Here is a 23,525-nt window from a genome sequence, read left to right on the forward strand (position 1 = left end):
AAGAGGAACAGGTTCTGTTCACGCTGTGTGAACTATCCCAGAGGATATGAAGACTTTCGCATAAGGGAATGGCAAAAGATCATTCCCAAAGCATAAGTGTGAATAATTCAGCGCAAGGAATGATCTGCCTGATCTAAGAGTGCCGTCCTGCCTGAGATCAACGGACATTTGCATGGTCTGTCTCTCGCCCACTATGATTTTTGTGGTGGGCGGGACGGGAAAATCCCCCCCCCCCAACCCCCAAAGGTTTAATTTCAGGGATTATAAAAATGAGTTGGATTTCATTCCCCAGGAAGATGTTATAGGGCTAGTTGGTGACCACTTTTGCAGCACGGGATTTGATAACATCTCCTGCTTCCTACTTTAATCACAAATCTTTCTGATTTTGTAGCTTTATGTATTGCCTTACCTGGTATTAAATTACATTGCATCTCGTTAAACCTCAGCTAACATCAGTTGCCAACTTGTCCATTCTGTGTTATCCTTGGAGAAATATGAACTAGCCTGGTCCCCCTCAATAACTTTTCCCTTTATTCTGTCATTGGATGCGGGTGTTGTTGGCAATGCCAGCATTTGTAGCCCATCCCTAGTTGCCCATGAAACTGGGTGACTTGCTAGGCCATGTGGCCTGTGTCACAGGTAGACCAGGTCAGCTAAGGATGGCAGATTTCCTTCCCTACAGTGAACCAGATGGATTTTTACACCAATCGGTGCCAGCATCAGCCTCACCATAACTGGGACTAGTTCAGATTCCAGTTTTTTCTTCCTCCTGATTTTCAATTGGATTTAAATTTTATCAGCTGCCGTGGTGGGATTTGATCCCAGGTACCCTGAGCATTGGCCTGGGCCTTTGGATTACTAGTCCAGTGACAAAACCACTGTGCCACCATCTCCCTCCAATCATTCAACTGTACAAGTTGTCATCCCGATAAATTATTGATAAAATGTCGTATCAGCCAACTTGCAAGGGATAGGTTCAGTTTATTTTTTATTAATGGAACATGGGAATCGTTGGAGGCCATTCAGCCCCTCTAACCTCTTCCCTGATTCGATTAGGTTTTGTTTTTAACTCTGTTCACTCACCTTTTTTGTCCCGTATCTCATCCTTGACAAAAGTCTGTTCTTTAACATATATAGAACATAGAACATAGAACATAGAACATTACAGCGCAGAACAGGCCCTTCGGCCCACGATGTTGCACCGACCAGTTAAAAAAAACAAACTGTGACCCTCCAACCTAAACCAATTTCTTTTCGTCCATGAACCTATCTACGGATCTCTTAAACGCCCCCAAACTAGGCGCATTTACTACTGATGCTGGCAGGGCATTCCAATCCCTCACCACCCTCTGGGTAAAGAACCTAACCCCTGACATCGGTTCTATAACTACCCCCCCTCAATTTAAAGCCATGCCCCCTCGTGCTGGATTTCTCCATCAGAGGAAAAAGGCTATCACTATCCACCCTATCTAAACCTCTAATCATCTTATATGTTTCAATAAGATCCCCTCTTAGCCGCCGCCTTTCCAGCGAAAACAATCCCAAATCCCTCAGCCTCTCCTCATAGGATCTCCCCTCCATACCAGGCAACATCCTGGTAAACCTCCTCTGCACCCTCTCCAAAGCCTCCACATCCTTCCTGTAATGTGGGGACCAGAACTGCACACAGTACTCCAAGTGCGGCCGCACCAGAGTTGTGTACAGTTGCAACATAACGCTACGACTCCTAAATTCAATCCCCCTACCAATAAATGCCAAGACACCATATGCCTTCTTAACAACCTTATCTACTTGATTCCCAACTTTCAGGGATCTATGCACACATACACCTAGATCCCTCTGCTCCTCCACACTATTCAAAGTCCTCCCGTTAGCCCTATACTCAACACATCTGTTATTCCTACCAAAGTGAATTACCTCACACTTCTCCGCATTAAACTCCATCCGCCACCTCTCGGCCCAACTTTGCAACCTGTCTAAGTCTTCCTGCAAACTACGACACCCTTCCTCACTGTCTACCACACCACCGACTTTGGTGTCATCAGCAAATTTGCTAATCCACCCAACTATACCCTCATCCAGATCATTAATAAATATTACAAACAGCAGTGGCCCCAAAACAGATCCCTGAGGTACACCACTTGTAACCGCACTCCATGATGAATATTTACTATCAACCACCACCCTCTGTTTCCTATCCGCTAGTCAATTCCTGATCCAATTTCCTAGATCACCCCCAATCCCATACATCTGCATTTTCTGCAGAAGCCTACCATGGTGAACCTTATCAAACGCCTTACTAAAATCCATATATACCACGTCCACTGCCTTGCCCCCATCCACCTCCTTGGTCACTTTCTCAAAAAACTCAATAAGGTTAGTAAGGCACGACCTACCTGCCACAAAACCATGCTGACTATCACCTATCAATTCATTACTCTCCAAATAACTATAAATCCTATCCCTTATAATTTTTTCCAACATCTTGCCGACAACAGAAGTGAGACTCACCGGTCTATAATTCCCGGGGAAGTCTCTGTTCCCCTTCTTAAACAATGGGACAACATTCGCTAACCTCCAATCTTCTGGTACTATACCAGAGGCCAACGACGACCTGAAGATCAGAGCCAGAGGCTCTGCAATCACTTCTCTTGCCTCCCAGAGAATCCTTGGATAAATCCCATCCGGACCAGGGGATTTATCTATTTTCAGACCCTCCAGAATATCCTGCACATCCTCCTTATCAACTGTAATACTGTCTATTCTACTCCCTTGCAACCCAGTGTCCTCCTCAGCTATATTCATGTCCCCTTGCGTGAACACCGAAGAGAAATATTGGTTCAATGCTTCACCAATCTCCTCCGGTTCCACACATAACTTCCCTCTGCCATCTATAACTGGCCCTAAACTTGCCCTAACCAACCTTCTGTTCTTGACATACCTATAGAACGCCTTAGGATTCTCTTTAACCCTATCCGCCAAAGTCTTCTCATGTCCCCTTTTAGCCCTTCTAAGCTCGCTCTTCAACTCCCTCTTAGCCAATCTAAAGCTTTCTAGTGCACTACCCGAGTGCTCACGTCTCATCCGAACATAAGCCTCCTTTTTCTTTTTAACCAACAAAGAAACTTTTTTGGTGCACCACGGTTCCCTAGCCCTACCAATTCCTCCTTGCCTGACAGGGACATACCTATCACAGACTCGCAGTAGCTGCTCCTTGAAAAAACTCCACATGTCGGACGTTCCCAGTCCCTGTAATCTCCTAGTCCAACCTATGTTTCCTAATTCTCTCCTAATAGCCTCATAATTACCCTTCCCCCAGCTAAAACCACTGGCCCGAGGTTCATGCCTATCCCTTTCCATCACTAAGGTGAACGTAACCGAATTGTGGTCACTATCACCAAAATGCACACCAACTTCCAAGTCTAGCACCTGGTCTGGCTCATTTCCCAGCACCAGATCCAATATAGCCTCACCTCTAGTTGGCCTGTCTACATACTGAGTCAAAAAACCTTCCTGCACGCTTTGAACAAAAACTGACCCCTCTAACGAGCTAGAGCTATAACAATTCCAGTCAATATTAGTCAAGTTAAAATCCCCCATAACAATTGCCCTATTACTTTCACTCCTAAGCAGGATTGACTCCGCAATTGACCCAATGTAGAAGTGAGAATGTTCCAGCATTTCACTGCTGAATTTGGCGTGTGAAAACAGCCGCTTGAATTCGCTCCTTCCACTACGTGTTGGCCGATACAAACACGACGGGCTGAATGGCCTCCCTCTGTGCTGGAAATTTCAGCGATTCCTTCCATGTGATCTGGCTCTCATTTTAAGATTATTTCACCTTGTTCTGGCTTTCCCCCCCCAAACCAGAGGAAACAGTTCCTCCGTGTCCACTTAATCGAATCCCTTTATCATTTTGAATACCTCGATCTAGCCATCTCACAACCATCCAAACGTAAGGAAACACAAGAGAGCTTTTGGCCACCCGTGCTCATATTTTAACCCTTCGTGGTCAGCATAATCTTTCCTGAGACGCTGAACTTGAGGAGGGGGGGTGGGGGGGTCTAACACTGTCACTGCAAAGTATGTGCTCTATACTGCCACCATGCTCTGTGTACTCTTGGCATGGCTCCTGGCTTCTGGCGTGCACGACCCACCACTCCCAGACAGACTGTAGTCTTACTCTGGCAAGGGGCAGGAATTGCCCACATGCTAAGACCCAGTAACTGAGCTACCAGGTGGACCGTGATGCAGCACCTCAGCACCTCCACCCCAACCACCCCCCACTCTCCCTCCCTACCCCCACCCCCCCATCCCCCCCACACCCGCTTTGGGGTGTGAAAGAACTGGGAGAGCATTTGATGAAGGCATTGCGGGCAGCACGATGGCACAGTGGTCAGCACTGCTGCCTCACAACGCCAGGGTCCCCAGTTCGATTCCCGGCTTGTGTCACTGTCTGTGCGGAGTTTGCACGTTCTCCCCCGTGTCTGCGTGGGTTTCCTCCGGGTGCTCCGGTTTCCTCCCACAGTCCAAAAAGACATGTTGGTTAGGGTGCATCGGCCATGCTAAATTCTCCCTCATTGTACCCGAACAGTGTGGCGACGAGGGGATTTTCACAGTAACTTCATTGAAGTGTTAATGTAAACCGCCTTGTGACACTAATAAATAACCTTGAAAATTGAAGGGGTGACAGAGGAAAAGTTGGAAAACTTGGGATGATGGAATATTGTGGGGGAGAATGGGGGAGGATATTGAGTTCAGAAATTGTAGAATATAGAATGCTTTGTCTCAGAGGAAAGGCAAACTTCAGAGCTGTTGATAATGTGAGATGTGTATTACAGACTTCCTTTTGTCCTCTGACCTTGTGTCTGTTCACCTCTCTCTCCCCACCCCACCACTCCGCAACAACAGGCAACAACGATTATGAGAAGATAGTGAATATAAAGAAGGTGCAACATCAGCCTGTGGTCAGGGGATTAGCAGATTCGGCCCTCCTGCCCTGCATCTTCTCCGTGCTCCCAAGCTCAGCCATCGACCCCTCATTGCTGCCGGACCCTCCGCGTATCAAATGGACGAAAGTCTGGCTTGAAGGTGGGAGTAGGAAAGAGATCCCGGTGCTGGTCGCCAAGAACAACACGGTGAAGCTAAACCCGGCCTATCAGGGCAGAGCCAGCCTGCCCGGGTACGCTCCCTTCCATTACAATGCCAGCTTGGAAATTGCACCTCTGCGGACAAGCGACGCGGGCATCTACCAGTGTGAGGTGGTCGTGGGGATTGATGACGAGCAGGACACAGTCCCGTTAGAAGTGATGGGTAAGTAGCTGGGACAGAGTCACTGCAATAAACCCAACTCATCTAAACACTGCAGCCTCGCAGCGCCAGGGACCTGGCTTTGGCCTTGGGTCACTGTCCGTGTGGAGTTTGCACGTTCTCCCCGTGTCTGCGTGGGTTTCCTCCGGGTGCTCCGGTTTCCACCCAGTCCAAAGATGTACAGGTTAGGTGGATTGGCCATGCTAAATTGTCCCTTAGTGTCCCAAGATGTGTAGGTCAGATGGATTAGCCATGGTAAATATGTGGGGTTACGAGTTAGGGCGGGGTAAAGGGCCTGGGTAAAATACTCTGTCTGCGAATAGGTGCAGACATGATGGGCCAAATGGCCTCCTTCTGCACTGTAGGGATTCTATGATTCTAGTCACAATCACAGAATGTCCCAGAGTGCTTTATGTTCAATTTGGCAAAGTAGTCCCTATTCTAACTGGGATATTCAATCTGTGCACAGCCACAGTCAACAATGAGATAATGACCAAACTTAATGACATTATTTGAGGGATAAATATTGACTAGGACACTATGGAGTAGGCCATTTGGACTGTCAATTAGATCAAGGCAGAAAGAGTCATAGAGGTTTACAGCATGGAAACAGTCCCTTTGGCCCAACTTGTCCATGCCGCCCAGTTTTTATCACTAAGCTAGTCCCAATTGGCCCATATCCCTCTGTACCCATCTTCCCATGTAACTGTCTAAATGTTTTTTAAAAGACAAAATTATACCTACCTCTACTGCTACCTCTGGCAGCTTGTTCCAGACACTCACCACCCTCTGAGTGAAAAAATTGCCCCTCTGGACCCTTTTGTATCTTTCCCCCCTCACCTTAAACCTATGCCCTCTAGTTTTAGACTCCCCTAACTTTGGGAAAAGATGTTGACTATCTAGCTGATCTATGCCCCTCATTATTTTATAGACCTCTGTAAGATCACCTCTGAGCCTCCTAAAAATGTCCCAGTCTATCCAGCCTGTCCTTATAAGTCAAACCATCAAGTCCCAGTAGCATCCTTGTAAACCTTATAGAATCATCTATGTCAAAGCACTATCCCCTTATCCCTCGATGCTTTTAGTCTCCAGAAATCTATCAATTTCTGTCTTGAGCATGCTCAGTGATTGAGTTTCCACTGGGGTTCTCCACTCTCTGAGTGGAGAAATTCCTCCTCATCTCTACCTTAAATTACCTACTCTTTATCCGGAGCCTGGGTCACCTGGTTCTGGACTCACCAGTCCAGGGGAAGCATCCTATCCACATCGACCCTGTCACGGCCTGTAAGAATTTTATAAGTGTTAATGAGAACACCTCTCATTCTTTGAAATTCTAGAGAATCCAGATCCAGTTTCCCCAACCTAAACTCATTCAACAACAATCGGGATTCCGTTTTCCCTCCAAACAATATCCCGGGTTTACATGCAGCATCAGCGTAACGAGTAGGCTGCAATTAGCAATCACCTTCCAAACCCATGACCACTTCCATCTAGAAGGGCAAGGGCAGCAGATGCATGGGGAACACCACCACTTGCAAGTTCCCCTCCAAGCCACTCACCATCCTGACTTGGAAATATATCGCCGTTCCTTCACAGTCGCTGGGTCAAAATCTTGGAATTCCCTCCCTCACGGCATTGTGGGTCAACCCACAGCACGTGGACTGCAGCGAAGGCAGCTCACCACCACCTTCCCAAGGGCAACTTTGGGATGGCGCGGTGGCACAGTGGTTAGCACTGCTGCCTCACCGTGCCAGGCACGCGGGTTCAATTCCGGTCTCGGATCACTGTCTGTGTGGAGTTTACACATTCTCCCCGTATCTGCGTGGGTTTCCTCCGGGTGCTCCGGTCTCTTCCCAGAGTCCAAAGATGTGCGTATTAGGTTGATTGGACATGCTAGTGTCAGGAGGTATTGGCAGGGTAAATAAGTGGGGTTTTGGGGATAGGGCCTGGGTGAGGATTGTGGTCAGTGCAGACTTGATGGGCCGAATGGTCTCCTTCTGCACTGTCGGGATTCTATGCACTCGGGATGGGCAATAAATGCTGGTCTAGCCAGCGACGCCCATGTCCCACGAATGAATAAAAAATAGCAAAGAATAATGAGAGGGAACATTCTTGCTGAGCCAGCAAGTCTCTGGTGTTAGTCCCACTCCTGAGCACTTGCTTCCCTGATTCCAATCCCTCTGCCATCAGTCACTCAGCTTTCAGCTGTCGAGGTTCTCAGCTCCTGAATTCTCAATCTCTCTTTCCCCCTTTAAGACACTCTTTGACCAAGCTATTAATCACCAGTCCTAATGTTTCCTTACGTGCTTCAGGGTGTTAAAACCCCTTAGAGGCCCCTCATGAAGTTTTATTCCATCTGTACAGAGGCAAGTTGCTGCTGCACTGAGGGCGTGCTTTTTGGATGCGAGGTTACACCGAGGTCCCATCTGCTTGGAAGCGAGTGGGCATGAGGAAAGGAGAGGGAGAAGGCCGTCGCTTCCAGGGTGCTCCCTCGAGGGTGGGGGCGGGGGGGGGGGTGGGGGCGGGGGGGGGGGGGGGGGGGGGGGCAGGCGTGGCCACTGCAGAGCCGTCCCGCAGGACCTGTGAAAAATACATCACACTGGAAAAGCGTTTTGGCAGCACGTTCAAACACAAACCTCAGGCCCCAGACACTCTCTGAAAGTGTATTCCAGCCCCGGACCGAGGCTGAAGCTAAAATGTGAAGGTTGCCAGGCCAATCGGAATGCCCGCTATCGGGAAAAGCAGGTGGGCTGCGTTAAATTGCATTCCACTGGTCCCTTAATGGGCTAAATTTCCGACTTGACTGCCGGTGGGCGCGGTTCTGATTCTCACGCATTCCCGCCGACTAAAATATTGCGTGAGTGTGCGCTGACGTCTGGATGCACGCGAGATATCGTTCTTCACAGAATCCCTACAGTGCAGACGGAGTCCGTTCGGCCCATCGAGCCTTCACTGATGCCAATCCCACCTAGTCCTGTGACCCCACATATTTACCCTGCTAATCACCCCCGACTCTCAGGGGCAATTGAGCACGGCCAATCCACCTAACCCGCACATCTTTGGAGTGTGGGAGGAAACCGGAGCACCCGGAGGAAACCCACGCAGACACGGGGAGAACATGCAAATGCCACACAGACAGTGACCTGGAATCGAACCTGGGTCCCTGGCGCTGTGAGGCAGCGGTGCTAACACACTGTGCCACCGTGCGCTTTTAATCTTCACAAAACCGCTCCGACCCATTCTCAGCTTTTTCAGCGGCAGATTGTTCCCTCTTTCGCTCTTAAGATCTTTGCAGTCAAGATCAGGAGACTCTAACGTCACTGACATACATGATCTGGTCATTATGAGGTCGCGGTTTGTGGGATCTTTCTGTGCCTCATTTCCTACGTTGCAACGGGGACTAGATTTCACCTTTTTGCCATTGGCTGTCACCGGGACTTCCAGAGATTGCGGAACAGAGCTGCATGAGGTTCCTTTTCTCTTTGTAAAACTGCACATCGGTGCCTTGCCGTTAGTGGGTTAACTCTCGGTGTGGCTGCGGTAGTGACTGCCGTTATTAGTCCTGTCACGATGCAACACGGCGACGGAATACACCGGCAGCTGTCCATCACTGGTGGTGGGAAGCCAGATCACAACACCCACGCAGAACTGGAACGACATTCTGTAGATAACAGCAGGCGGCAGGGAATGGGACTCAGAGCTGCAATCTGATGTCAGGGTGTTAGGATGAAGGTTATTAATCACTCACGCTTCTGAAGTGTACATTATTCCTTCGTGTCGTTCAATCAGGGCAGATAGAACATGCATTCTTTATATGAATGTGGCCCAGTCTGTCATTGTGAGTTGCTGTTACGGGTTGCTATGGTTACCAAGCACTGTTAACTCCTTTGAGTCATAGAATCCCTACAGCGCATGAGGAAGCCATTCAGCCCATCGATTCTGCACCGACCACAATCCCACCCAGGCCCTATTCCCGTAACCCCACATATTTACCCCGCTAATCCCCCTGACACTAAGGGGCAATTTAGCACGGCCAATCCACCTAACCTGCAGAAGATCCTGTCCTGATGTGGATCACATCTGCTGCCACAACACACGCGGCGGAGGGCATGGAAAATCCCACCCATAATCTCCGCCCAAGGTTTAGTGGATAAAACAAGCACTAGGTGCTGTAACGCACCAGACATTTTTCTCATGATTAAGGTAAAAGAAAAATGTTATCTTGTAGCATTGTGAATCATCAACAAAAAAAGGTAAAAGTTCATTTATTAGTGTCACAAGTAGGCTTGCATTAACACTGCAATGAAGTTACTGTGAAAATCCCCTAGTCGCCACACTCCGACACCTGTTCGGGTCAATGCACCCTAACCAGCACGTCTTTCAGACTGTGGGAGGAAACCGGAGCACCCGGAGGAAACCCACACAGACACGGGGAGAACGTGCAGACTCCACACAACAGTGACCCAAGGTTGGAATTGAATCCGGGTCCCTGGCGCTGTGAGGCCGCAGTGCTAACCACTGTGCCACCGTAAGTCGGTGTGGTATAAGTTGTTGCTCTTTGAGTGAAAACACTTTCTGCTCCTCGCGCAGAGGGACGGGAGTGTTGGGGATTGGAATTCCATCCCACCTCAAACAACCAAACTATTAATGACCAGCAATAAGAACTTGCATTGATCTTGCACCTTTAACGTCCCAAGGTGCTTCACTGGAATGTCACCTGATGAGACTTTGACACCAAAGGAGGATTGCTAATCGAGAGCTTAGTTAGAGAGGTAGGTTTAAAGGAACATCTTGAACGCTGAGCTGTAAGGAGAAAGAGGCCTCAGTAACTGAAAGCAAAGCTGGCCCATAGTGAAGTGGTGAAAATTGGGGAGGCCAGAATTGGATACGCGCAGAGATCTCAGCGGGTTGTCGGGTTGGAGGAGGTAGCGGGGATACAGAGGGGGGGGTGAGGCCATGGAGGGATGTGCAAACACCAGGGTAGGCCAGCAAGCACAAGCGGTGAAGGGTAAATAAGATTTAGTGCGAGTCAGGTTATAGACAGCTTTGTTTTTATTTCATTGCCCCTCCTCCCCACCCCTTGCAGAGAGAGACAAGGTTGTGGGGAAACTATTTGGCGACTCTTTCTTCGTTCACTCATGGGATGTGGGCGTCGCTGGCTGGCACAGTATTCATTGCCCATCCCTAATTGCCCTTGAGAAGGTGGTGGTGAGCTGCCTTCTTGAACCGCTGCAGTCCATGTGATGTAGGCACACCCACAGTGCTGTTAGGAAGGGATCTCCAGGATTTTTAACCCAGCAACAATGAAGGAACAACGATTTAATTCCAAGTCAGGATGGTGAGTGGCTTGGAGGGGAACTTGCAGGTGGTGGTGTTCCCCATGTGTCAGCTGCCCTTGTCCTTCTGGATGGTAGAGGCTGCGGGTTTGAAAGGAAGCTTGATGGGTTGCTGCAGCGAGTCTTGCATATGGTGCACCCTGCTGGCATTGGGTGATGGTGATGGAGGGAGCGAATGTTTAGGATGGTGGATGGGGCACTGGTCAAGTGGCCTGCTTTGAGCTAGATGTTGCAAGGAATGGGGCAGCAGGGTGGCACAGTGGTTAGCACTGCTGCCTCACAGCGCCAGGGACTCAGGTTCAATTCCGGCCTCTGTCAGTGTGGAGTCTGCACGTTCTCCCCGTGTCTGTATGGGCTTCCTCTGGGTGCTCCGGTTTCCGCCCACAGTCCAAAAGATGTGCAGGTTAGGTGGATTGGCCATGATAAATTGCCCTTAGTGTTAGGGGAATTAGCAGGATAAATATGTGGGGTTTCGGGAATAGGGCCTGGATGGGATTGTGGTTGATGCAGACTCGATGGGCCGAATGGCCTCCTTCTGCACTGTAGGGATTCTATGATTCTTGAGTGTTGTGGAGTAAGAGGGGGAGCCGAGTGCTGGGGAGGTACCACTCACTCCGGTAGATGGGCACTCGAGATTTACCTGAGTGATTGTACCATGATTAACGAGGTATCTTCTCACTGACCTTTGTACACTCTGGAACGGTCAAGACTTGAGGGCACTGATGGACAGAGTGTCAAGCCAATTGTCAGGTTTGTGGACCGCATGTGTTTGGGCCTTTAACCAGGATGGTAGCTCTTTCTTTCTTTCTTTCTCCCATTCATTGAAGGAAGCAGAGAGACACAGCACTGCTCCTGTTGTTCTAGGGTCAGCATTAGGAGGAGTGTGAGGGAGCTTGGCTGGGCTCACTCTGAAGGAGATGATGACAGAGATTGCCAGCTCTCCAGGTTGGATATCGAGGGAGGGTTTGCGTTGTTGAGCATCCTGACCACTTTGGAAGAATTGATCTTTTCCAGGAGCCTCCTTGCTGCCTATCCTCTCACCACCCTTACCCCTGTAGCGCACAGCAAGAAGTCTCACGACACCAGATTAAAGTCCAACAGGTTTATTTGGAATCACGAGCTTTTGGAGCGCTGCTCCTTCATTAGGCCTGTAGTGCATGGCCTTTTATAACTGAGGATTGACATCACCTAATCCTGATGGATCTTGTCTGCTTGGCTTTTCCAGTTTTGTTTTGGCACCAGGATTTGGGTGTTAGCTCCAGCTCAGTTGGCAGCACTCTTTGCGTCTGAAGTCCGGAAGTTCGAGACCCATTCTAAAGGCTTAACCACGAAAGCTGGGCTGAGGTAGTGCTGCCTTATGCATTGCTGTGGGTCTGGAGTCACATGTAGGCCAGACCTGGTAAGGATGGCAGATTTCCTTCCCTAAAGGACCAGATGGGTTTTTTTTCACAACATTCGATCGTTGCCATGGATGCCGTTATTGAGAGGAGCTTTATATTCCAGAATTTTAAATCAAATTTAAATTCCACCAGCTGTCATTGAACCTATACTTTGCGGTGTCGATGGTAGTCATAATGTGGAGATGCCGGCGTTGGACTGGGGTAAACACAGTAAGAAGTTTAACAACACCAGGTTAAAGTCCAACAGGTTTATTTGGTAGCAAAAGCCACACAAGCTTTCGAAGCTCTAAGCCCCTCACCTGAAGAAGGGGCTTAGAGCTTCGAAAGCTTGTGTGGCTTTTGCTACCAAATAAACCTGTTGGACTTTAACCTGGTGTTGTTAAACTTCTTACTGTGATTGAACCTATACCCACAGAGCGGTAACTTGGTCTTCGAGATTACTCATCCCGTGACGTTAATACTACGCTGCTTTCTGCTCTCAATCTCTCTCCAACGTAACAGCAGCTCTGTCCAATCCTTAAGTATGAACAAAATCCCAGCCTTCTCTTTGTGCAACCACAGACAGATCTGAAAATCATTAAGAGGCTCACACTGATTCATAATTTCTCACTCCCATAGATTTTTGTTTTACTTTAGCTGCTCATTTTGTGGCGTTAGTTTAACTGTCCCCGCTCGGCAGTGAGCAGGAAGCACTCTTTGACATTACTGTTCGGGGAATCGCTTGCGGTTACGGGCAAAGCCAGGGGGCACGTTAACAAAATCTGCCCGTATTAACCACCAGCCTCCTCTCTCTCTCTCTACGCTCGGAGCTAAACCTTCCACCTATTTTGAGGTCCAGTCTGTGCTGTCTCCAAGCACACTGTTAATCGTGATGCACGAGAGTTGCTGCTTAACAGCAACAACTTTCATTTGTATAGCACCCTTTAATCTGGAAATTAAAAAAGTGCCCAGACAGTTCGCAGACATAAGAAACAGACCACCTCCCCCCCCCCCCCCCCCCCGCCCCGTGGACGAGGAGGCACGACTCGGAGCTTGGTCAAAAAGATGGGAGTTCCGGAGCTGGGTGTAGCTGGAGAATTAGAAGAAGAATTCTGTGGGCGCGATCTTACCGGCCGTTCACGCCACCCTCCCGCTGCAGCGAGGTCGGAGAATTTGGCGGCCGGCTAATTCTCCGTTCACTGGGGGAGGACGGCATGATCCCAGGGGCCTGAATGGTCGCAAAATTCCAGCCTGTTCGTTTACTTAAAATAGACCCGGGACTGAGAAAGCCGCCGCCACCGTGCGGCTCTAGTTGGGTGTGTGATGGGAAATTTGACCAGGATGGGCTTCACATCCCAGGGGTCATCCAGATCAAAGGTAGGTACTTTGGTTGAGGTCAGCTAGTATTGGGGTTAGAATCATAGAATCCCTACAGTGCTGGAGGAGGCCATTCAGCCCATCGAGTCTGCACCGAACACAATCCCACAATCCTATCCCCGCAACCCCACTTCTTTACCCTGCTAATCCCCCCCTGACACTAAGGGGCAATTGAGCCTGGCTAATCAACCTAACCCGCACATCTTTGGACTGTGGGAGGAAACTGGAGCACCCGGAGGAAACCCATGCAGACACGGGGAGAACGTGCAAACTCCACACAGACAGTGACCCAATGCTGGAATCGAACCCGGGTCCCTGACACTGTGAGGCAGCAGTGCTAACCACTGTGCTACCGTGCTGCCCCAAAGTTAGAACCTTGGTTAGATCAGACTTGGAGCACTGTTCACAGTGCTGGTCTCCTTATTATTATAAAATAACCAAACGGGGATATCTGTGAGGAAGGGCGGCCTTGTGGCTCATTGTAGTGTCTCTATTTCTAAACCAGGTTCCAGTCCCACTCTGGACCTTGATAACTGTGGAGGATATGTTCATAATGTGGCCAAACAAATTGATTGTCAACCTACAAATCCTCCCAGCATGCCGATGACTGTCAGTATGAGTGGTGTTTAAGTTTATTTATTAGTGTCACAAGTCGGTTTACATTAACACTGCAATGGGCAGCACGGTGGCACAATGGTTAGCACTGCTACCTCACAGCGCCAGTGACCCGGGTTCAATTCTGGCCTCAGGTCACTGTCTGTGTGGAGTTTGCACGTTCTCACCGTGTCTGCGTGGGTTTCCTCCGGGTGCTCCGGTCTCTTCCCAGAGTCCAAAGATAGGTTGATTGGATGAAGTTGATTGGCCATGGTAAATTGACCCTAGTGTCAGGGGGATTAGCAGGGTAAATGTGTGGGGTTGTGGGGGATAGGGCCTGGGTGGCATTGTGGTCAGTGCAGACTCGATGGGCCGAATGGCCTCCTTCAGCACTGTAAGGATTCTATGAAGTTGCTGTGAGAATCTCCGAAGAGTCCATCCTGGTCAGATAGAAGCGTTTGGTAGCATCACAGCCTCCCCATGGTAAAAGACTCTGTGGGCTGTCCCCCACGACAGGCATCCTCCGCACTGTGAGGCACCGTTAGAGAGAGTTGAGAGGAGGCCCGTGCGGATCAGAAACCGGCTTGAACGGCCGGTTCTCTGTAAATTCCGTGTGACCCTATAATGCACTGGAGAATTTGCAAAGAACATGATTCTGGAATCTATTCTGGAAGATTGAAGAGGCTGGAGATCCTTTTCTTGAGTAAAGAGAAGGCCGTGGGTTGGCCCGGTAGAGATTCTGAAGATGTTTGATCGGACAGTGGGCAAGATCAGAACAAGGGACCATCAATATAAGATATTCACTAAATAAATCCACTCGGAATTCAGGAGAAACTTCTGAATCCAGAGCGTGGTGAGAATGTGGAGCTCTCTCCCACAGGGCATGATTGAGGTGTACATCGATTTAAAGAGAGTCAGGATAATATACACACACATTAATAGACAAATATACTGATGGAAGGGGGTGAATTAGGTTGTGAGAAGATTCATATGGAACATAAAAACTGGAATTGGCCAGCTGGTCTGACTGGCCTGATTCTGTATTTTATATTCTCTGTAATTCAGGTCCATGTGACTCAGTTCCACACTGTCCACTGTAGTCATTATTCAAGACGGTTCCACCTGGTTAAAATCTCCCTCACCTTGAAGTTTAGATTCACCCCACACCCTCCCACAGAAAGACATGTATGATGAGTTTGGGTTTTGTGTAGGTAATGTTTGAGTTGAAAGTTCTTTGCTCTCTCGCCTCACCTGCCTCTTGGTTCCTTCCTCCATCTCTAGGGGTCGTGTTCCATTACCGTGCTGGCAGCAACAGATACGCACTCACCTTTCAGGCTGCCACCCAGGCCTGTCAGGACAACTCAGCGAGGATCGCAACCCCCCAGCAACTGCTGGCTGCTTTCCAAGACGGGTTTGATCACTGCGATGCTGGCTGGGTTTCTGATCAAACTGTGAGGTAAGGAATGGAAAATACACGCACACAAATACACACCCACACACACCCACACACACACACTCACACTCTCTCTCACACACACACACACACACGCTCACACTCACGCTCACACTCACACACACTCACACACACTCAAACACACACACACACACTCACACTCGCACTCACACACACACACACTCACACACACACACACTCACACACACACACTCAAACACACACACACACTCTCACACACACACACTCTCACACTCACACACTCTCACACACTCACACACACACACTCATACACACACACACTCACACACACATGCACTCACACACACACACACTCACATACACTCACATATGCACACACATGCATGCACACATATAACACACATGCACGCACACATATACATACACACGCACATATACACACATGCACACACACTTACACACGCACACACATATACACGCACATGCATACACACACACAAATACACATATACACACACACCCCACAGGAGTGTCAGCTTGTGCACAGGCTCAGTACAGTAAGACCAGAGAACCACAGAATCCCTACAGTGCAGAAGGAGGTCATTCGGCCCATCAAGAGTCTGCACTGACCCTCCGACACAGCATCTTTCCCAGGTCCACACCCCCACCCTATCCCTGCAACGCTGTGCATTTCCCATGGCCAATTCACCTAAACCGCACATCGTTGGACTGTGGGAGGAAACCGGAGCACCCGGAGGAAACCCAGGGAGACACGGGGAGAACGTGCAAACTCCACACAGACAGTGACCCAAGCCGGGAATCAAAACCAGGTCCCTGGCGGTGTGAGCCGACCACAGACCATAAGACAGAGGAACAGAAGTAGGCCATTCGGCCCATCAAGTCTGCTCCAAGTAGGACATGGAGTGGGACATGAAACCTGAACCTTGTGACTCAGAGATGAGAATACCACCAGCTGAGCTAAAGCTGACCACATTGACAATCGAGAAATATCCCCTTGATATCTCAGCTTTCTCCCGTTCCACTGATTCTTCGAGGAAGGATGTGGTGTCACTGGAGGCGGTTCAGAAGAGGTTCACTGGATTCATTCCAGGTTTGAAGGGGCTGTCGTATGGGGAGCGGTTGACTAGCTTGGGCTTGTACTCACTGGAGTACAGGAGAATGAGTGGGGATTTGATTGGGGTACATAAAAATACTCAACAGGATTGATGAAGTAAATGTTAACCAAATATTCCCTCTTCTCGAACAGTCTAGGACAAGAGGTCAGAGTTGTAGAGTAAGAGGGGGGAGGTTCAAGACAGAGATAAGGAGTAGCTACCTCTCACAGAGGGTTGTGAATCTATGGAACTCACTGCCCCAGAGCGCAGTGGATACAGAATCAATCAATGGATTCAAGAAACAGACAGATAAATATTTGATCAAAAGCGGGATAAAGGGCCATGGGGAAAAGGCAGGGAAGTGGAGTTAGGATGAGATGGAGATCAGTCATGATCATATAGAATGGCGGAGTGAGTCAAAGGGCTGAATTGGCTTCTCTCGCTCCTAATCCTTATGTTCCGTTGTTCCGATGTTCCAATAGCAGTCACTGTCAAAGCCTGTATTGATTTCCCATTTCTTTGCAACCCGAATGGTCCACTTCGGGCAGTTAAGAGTCAGCAGCGTTGCTGAGACAAACCCTCAGGTGAAACATGCCTGCTCGGTCTGGTGTGTTGGAGGGAGCCTGCACTCCATGCAATCTCCCCCAAGCCCACCCACCCCCAGAGTGACATTGCGCCTTCACAACACGGGGAAGGAGGATAAGTAGGAAGGGGCTAACAGAACATAATCTGGGTGGGGGGGAGAGGGAGGGGAAGGGGTGGAAACTAACCAGCCCCAACTTAAATGTTCATGTCTCATGGAGTGAGACAACATGGGAGGTGAGGGTGTTGCCCCACTGAGCCACACCGCAGAGCACCACAGGTAGTGCTGGGAAAATGAGAGGCTTCGTGCACTGCATCTTTCCCAAATGTTTACAGCTCGATTGTGGCTTCACAGAGAGTGATTATACTCCTGAAGATTTCAACTGTCTAAGTGGCTCCTTGGTGAAATTATTCATCCCAGGGAGAGTTAGATGGAGGAAAGCAGAACTCTCAATTGAGGCCGCAATGATTGGTTTCTCAAGAATGCTCGATCAATAAGCAACGAACTCCTCAGTCAGACACACCAGACTGGAGTGTGATTACAGTATCATAAACTACTCAGTGTGGACCCTCGGCAAATTGAACTGGCTGGTCTCAGAGAGTTTCGACCAAACAAAAGGCAAATATGTGCACATATCTAGTCTCTTTCCCTCTAAGTGCCTTTCCACCCACTGTGCTCCATTCCGAAAGTTCTGCTTTTGTATTATATTTTTATATATTTTGTATGATAAGAATAGGAGCAGGAATCGGCAATCTGACCCCTCGGGTCCACTCGGACTGCCAGTACAATCACAGTAGATAAAAACAAATTGCTGCGGGTGCTGGAATCTGAAACCAAAAGAGAAAATGCTGGAAAATCTCAGCAGGTCTGGCAGCACCTGTGAGGAGAGAGAAGAGCTGACGTTTCGAGTCCAGTCGACTCCAGCTTTGACAAAGGGTCGTCTGGACTCAAAACGTCAGCTCTTTTCTCTCCAATCACAGCAGATCTTGCACAGCCCCATCACCAAGTCCCTGGTACAGCTTCTGATCTGCCCCAGACCGCAAGAAACTATAAAGGGGTCGTGAATGAAGCCCAGTCCATCACGCAAACCAACCTCCCATCCACTGACTTTGTCTACACTTCCCGCTGCCTCGGAAAAGCAGCCAGCATAATTAAGGGCCCCACGTGCCCCGGACATTCTCTCTCCCACCTTCTTCCGTCGGGAAAAAGATACAAAAGTCTGAGGTCACGTACCAACCGACTCAAGAATAGCTTCTTCCCTGCTGCCATCAGACTTTTGAATGGACCTACCTTGCATTAAGTTGATCTTTCTCGACACCCTAGCTATGACTGTAACAGTACATTCTGCACTCCCTCTTTTCCTTCTCTATGAAAGGTATGCTTTGTCTGTATAGCATGCAAGAAACAATACTTTTCACTGTATACTAATACATGTAACAATAATAAATCAAATCAAAATCAAATCCCTGGATTCCCCTAAGTGTCCAAAAGTCTGTCGACCTCCATCTGGAAAACACTAAACTTTGTCCACAGCCCTCTGCGGAAGAGAATTCCAAAGATTCACCGCAGTCTGGGAAAAGATCTCTCCTCGTCTCAGTCCCAAATGGCCAACTCTTTATCCTGAGGCGATGTCCTGCAGCCAAGTGAAACAGGCCTCTCAGCAGGAGCCCGCTATGAACTTTTATTCCTTTAATGACTCATTTTTGAAATAATTGGGAACATTGACTTTGAACCCTTTCCCATGCCACGCCAACCCTTCCTCGTGTGACCGTGCAGTGGCCAATTGCCTGGGTAGGTTAGACTCCTGGCTGTACCAAGGTGGGTCTTTAGGCACTGGAGGTTGGGTCTTCTCTTCCACACGGACACCTTGTTGACATGGTTCCGGGTTACACAAATGGTTTTGAGGAACTCTGGCTGGGAAGGATGGTTATCCAAGGCTCTCATTAGTGCAACTGCCGCCTAAACTGCCCCCACCACCACTAATTTCTTAAATACCACAAATATAGACTACTTACCAGACTTCAAATTAGAGGCAAAACCAGGTCTGCCTTCCCAGGTGGATGGAAAGCATTTCAGAATAAATCTGCAGAAGAACAGGGGCATCCTGGCCATTCAACCAACACCAAACACAATTAATCTAGTCACTTACGGTTTTGCTCTGTGTGGGATCTTGTTGCGTGCAAATTGGCGGCTGCTTTCCCTAAGTGGTGGGCCACAGGTAACACAGTGGTTAGCACTCCAGCCTCACAGCGACAGGGACCCGGGTTCAATTCCCAGCTTGGGTCACTGGCTGTGCGGAGCCTGCACGTTCTCCCCGTGTCTGCGTGGGTTTCCTCCCACAGTCCGAAAGACGTGCTGGTTAGATGCATTGGCCATGCTAAATTCTCCTTCAGTGTACCCGAACAGGCACCGGAGTGTGGCGACTGGGGAATTTTCACAGTAACTTCATTGCAGTGTTAATGTAAGCCAACTTGTGACACTAATAATAAATAACACTTCAAAAAGTAACTCACGGTTGCAAAGCACTATGGGATGTTCCAGGGCTGTCGAAAGATGCTTATAGAGCATCTCCATATCTCCTTCCCCCTCTAATTCCCCATAGAGACCATGCTGGAGGAACACTTATTTCAAGCACTGAACAGATCGTAGATTCATAGAATCCCTGCAACACAGAAGGAGGTCAAGGACAGTAGTGGGAACTTGTGTATGGAGTCAGTAGAGATAGGCGAGGTGATGAATGAATACTTTTCTTCAGTGTTCACCAAGGAGAGGGGCCATGTTTTTGAGGAAGAGAAGGTGTTACAGGCTAATAGGCTGGAGGAAATAGATGTTCGGAGGGAGGATGTCTTGGCAGTTTTGAATAAACTGAAGGCCGATAAGTCCCCTGGGCCTGATGAAATGTATCCTAGGATTCTTTGGGAGGCAAGGGATGAGATTGCAGAGCCTTTGGCGTTGATCTTTGGGTCCTCGCTGTCCACGGGGATGGTGCCAGAGGACTGGAGAATGGCGAATGTTGTTCCTCTGTTTAAGAAAGGGAATAGAAATGACCCTGGTAATTATAGACCGGTTAGTCTTACTTCGGTGGTTGGTAAATTGATGGAAAGGGTCCTTAGGGATGGGATTTACGACCATTTAGAAAGATGCGGATTAATCCGAGATAGTCAGCACGGATTCGTGAAGGGCAAGTCGTGCCTCACAAATTTGATAGAATTTTTTGAGGAGGTAACTAAGTGTGTTGATGAAGGTAGGGCAGTTGATGTCATATACATGGATTTTAGTAAGGCGTTTGATAAGGTCCCCCATGGTCGGCTTATGATGAAAGTGAGGAGGTGTGGGATAGAGGGAAAGTTGGCCGATTGGATAGGTAACTGGCTGTCTGACTGAAGACAGAGGGTGGTGGTGGATGGAAAATTTTCGGATTGGAGGCAGGTTGCTAGCGGTGTGCCGCAGGGATCAGTGCTTGGTCCTCTGCTCTTTGTGATTTTTATTAATGACTTAGAGGAGGGGGCTGAAGGGTGGATCAGTAAATTTGCTGATGACACCAAGATTGGTGGAGTAGTGGATGAGGTGGAGGGCTGTTGTAGGCTGCAAAGAGACATAGATAGGATGCAAAGCTGGGCTGAAAAATGGCAAATGGAGTTTAACCCTGATAAATGTGAGGTGATTCATTTTGGTAGGACAAATTTAAATGTGGATTACAGGGTCAAAGGTAGGGTTCTGAAGACTGTGGAGGAACAGAGAGATCTTGGGGTCCATATCCACAGATCTCTAAAGGTTGCCAGTCAAGTGGATAGAGCTGTGAAGAAGGCCTATAGTGTGTTAGCTTTTATTAACAGGGGGTTGGAGTTTAAGAGCCGTGGGGTTATGCTGCAACTTGGTGAGACCACATTTGGAATATTGTGTGCAGTTCTGGTCACCTCACTATAGGAAGGATGTGGAAGCGCTGGAAGGAGTGCAGAGGAGATTTACCAGGATGCTGCCTGGTTTGGAGGGTAGGTCATATGAGGAAAGGTTGAGGGAGCTAGGGCTGTTCTCTCTGGAGCGGAGGAGGCTGAGGGGAGACTTAATAGAGGTGTATAAAATGATGAAGGGGATAGATAGAGTGAACGTTCAAAGACTATTTCCTCGGGTGGATGGAGCTATTACAAGGGGGCATAACTATAGGGTTCGTGGTGGGAGATACAGGACGGATATCAGAGGTAGGTTCTTTACGCAGAGAGTGGTTGGGGTGTGGAATGGACTGCCTGCAGTGATAGTGGAGTCAGACACTTTAGAAACATTTAAGCGGTTATTGGATAGGCACATGGAGCACACCAGGATGATAGGGAGTGGGATAGCTTGATCTTGGTTTCAGATAAAGCTCGGCACAACATCGTGGGCCGAAGGGCCTGTTCTGTGCTGTACTGTTCTATGTTCTATGTTCTATGAGGCCATTCGGCCCATCGAGTCTACACCGACCACAATGTGCAGACCCAGGCCTATTCCCGTAATCCTCATTTACCCTGCTAATCCCCCTGGCTCTAAGGGACAATTTAGCATGGCCAATCCACCCAACCCACACATCTTTGGACTGTGGGAAGAAACCGGAGCACCCGGAGGAAACCCACGCAGACACGAGGAGAACATGCAAAAGTGTAAGGCCACACTTGGAATACTGTGTACAGTTCTGGTCACCCTATTATAGAAAGAATATTATTAAGCTGGAAAGAGTGCAGAAAAGATTTACTAGGATGCTGCTGGGACTTAATGGTTTGAGTTATAAGGAGAGGCTGGAAAGACTGGGACTTTTTTCTCTGGAGCGTAGAAGGCTGAGGGGTGATCTTGAAGAGGTCTATAAAATAATGGGGGGCATAGATCAGGTAGTCAATATCTTTTCCCGAAGGTAGGGGAGTCTAAAACTAGAGGGCATAGGTTTAAGGTGAGAGGGGAGAGATACAAAAGTGTCCAGAGGGGCAATTTTTTCACACACAGGGTGGTGAGTGTCTGGAACGAGCTGCCAGAGGTAGTAGTCGAGGCGGGTACAATTTTGTCTTTTCAGCATTTAGACAGTTACGTGGGTAAGATGGGTTTTGAACGATATGGGCCAAACGCAGGCAATTGGGACTAGCTTAGGAGTTTAAAAAAAAAGGGCGGCATGGACAAGTTGGGCTGAAAGACCTGGTTCCATGCTTTAAGCCTCTATGACTATGACTCCACACAAACAGTGACCCGAGGCCGGAATTGAACCCGGGTCCCTGGCGCTGTGAGGCAGATCCATGACTAATTGTAAATTCCAATTAAAATATAAACTTTACTCACCTCCCCATTTAATTAAACTAACTGACAGGACAGCTTGGTTATTTTACTCTTCATAAAAATCATTTGCAAACTGCCTCCCCACAATGCTGCTGATTTCTGGCCGTTGCTCTGAATTTTGTATTTCATTTTGAACTTTTGGGTTTGTTTTGTATCATTTCGCATTCTGCTGTTAATTTTTTGCTGGATGGTTTCTATTCCATCTCCAATCCTCGTCACGGACTCTGGGTGGTCAATCCTGAGCTGGATTTTCCACCTCTACTCAGCGGTTGGAGTTGCAGTTTTGGTCACATCGGCCTCCACTCCCTCACCACGGCGGATCAGAATCTTTCTCCGCTCTCGCTGTCCCTGCATCGGCAAGTTAGAGATGGAGCAGGCACCAATAATAGTCAATGAGTCATTGTCGAGGTGACCCCAGCCTTCCCTGGCTGATTTGCAATTGATGTCCCGTTGGCAGGACTGCAGCGCTTTTATGGACTATCAGTGAGGCAGAGAGTAGTTGTTGACTGGGCTGAGATCTTGTCGGAGTTCACTCATGGCACTATACCTCTTTTCCTATTAGGCTTAGAAGAGAACAGAATTGGCACGGTGGCACAGTGGTTAGCACTGCTGCCTCACAGCGCCAGGGACCCGGGTTCGATTCCCGGCTTGGGTCACTGTCTGTGTGGAGTTTGCACATTTTCCCCGTGTCTGTGTGGGTTTCCTCTGGGTGCTCCAGTTTCCTCCCACAGTCCAAAGATGTTCAGGTTAGGTGGATTGGCCATGCTAAATTGCCCCTTCGTGTCAGGGAGATTAATAGGGTAAGTACATGGGGAATGGGATAGGATCTGGGTGGGATTGTTGTCAGTGCAGGCTTGATGGGCCAAATGGCCTCTTTCTGCACTGCAGCAATTCTATGACTGAGTAGTTCAAGAAGGCAGCTCACTACCACCTTCTCAAGGGGCAATTAGGGATGGGCAATAAATGCTGGCCTGACACCCATAAGTTTTTTCTTAAGTGTCTTTGCTTGGATTGTGTGTTGATCGTGTGGGTGGTAGACATTTTTCTTGATTGATTTTCCCCCACAGCACCATGTGACCCGCTGTTCCGAGCGAGGTGCCC

General features: G+C 48.7%; 1 protein-coding gene across 1 annotated transcript in view; it reads left to right on the plus strand.

The window, feature by feature from the left end:
* Window positions 1–23,525, plus strand: part of ncanb (neurocan b) — a 217,246-nt gene that overhangs the window by 43,372 nt on the left and 150,349 nt on the right. The window contains exons 2-3 of the mRNA XM_078198741.1: window positions 5,024–5,313; window positions 15,278–15,452. Of these exons, the coding sequence (XP_078054867.1) occupies window positions 5,024–5,313; window positions 15,278–15,452 (465 nt within the window). The remainder of the gene's footprint in view (window positions 1–5,023; window positions 5,314–15,277; window positions 15,453–23,525) is intronic.

Source organism: Mustelus asterias, chromosome 26, assembly GCF_964213995.1.
Source record: "Mustelus asterias chromosome 26, sMusAst1.hap1.1, whole genome shotgun sequence".
NCBI classification, from domain to species: domain Eukaryota; kingdom Metazoa; phylum Chordata; class Chondrichthyes; order Carcharhiniformes; family Triakidae; genus Mustelus; species Mustelus asterias.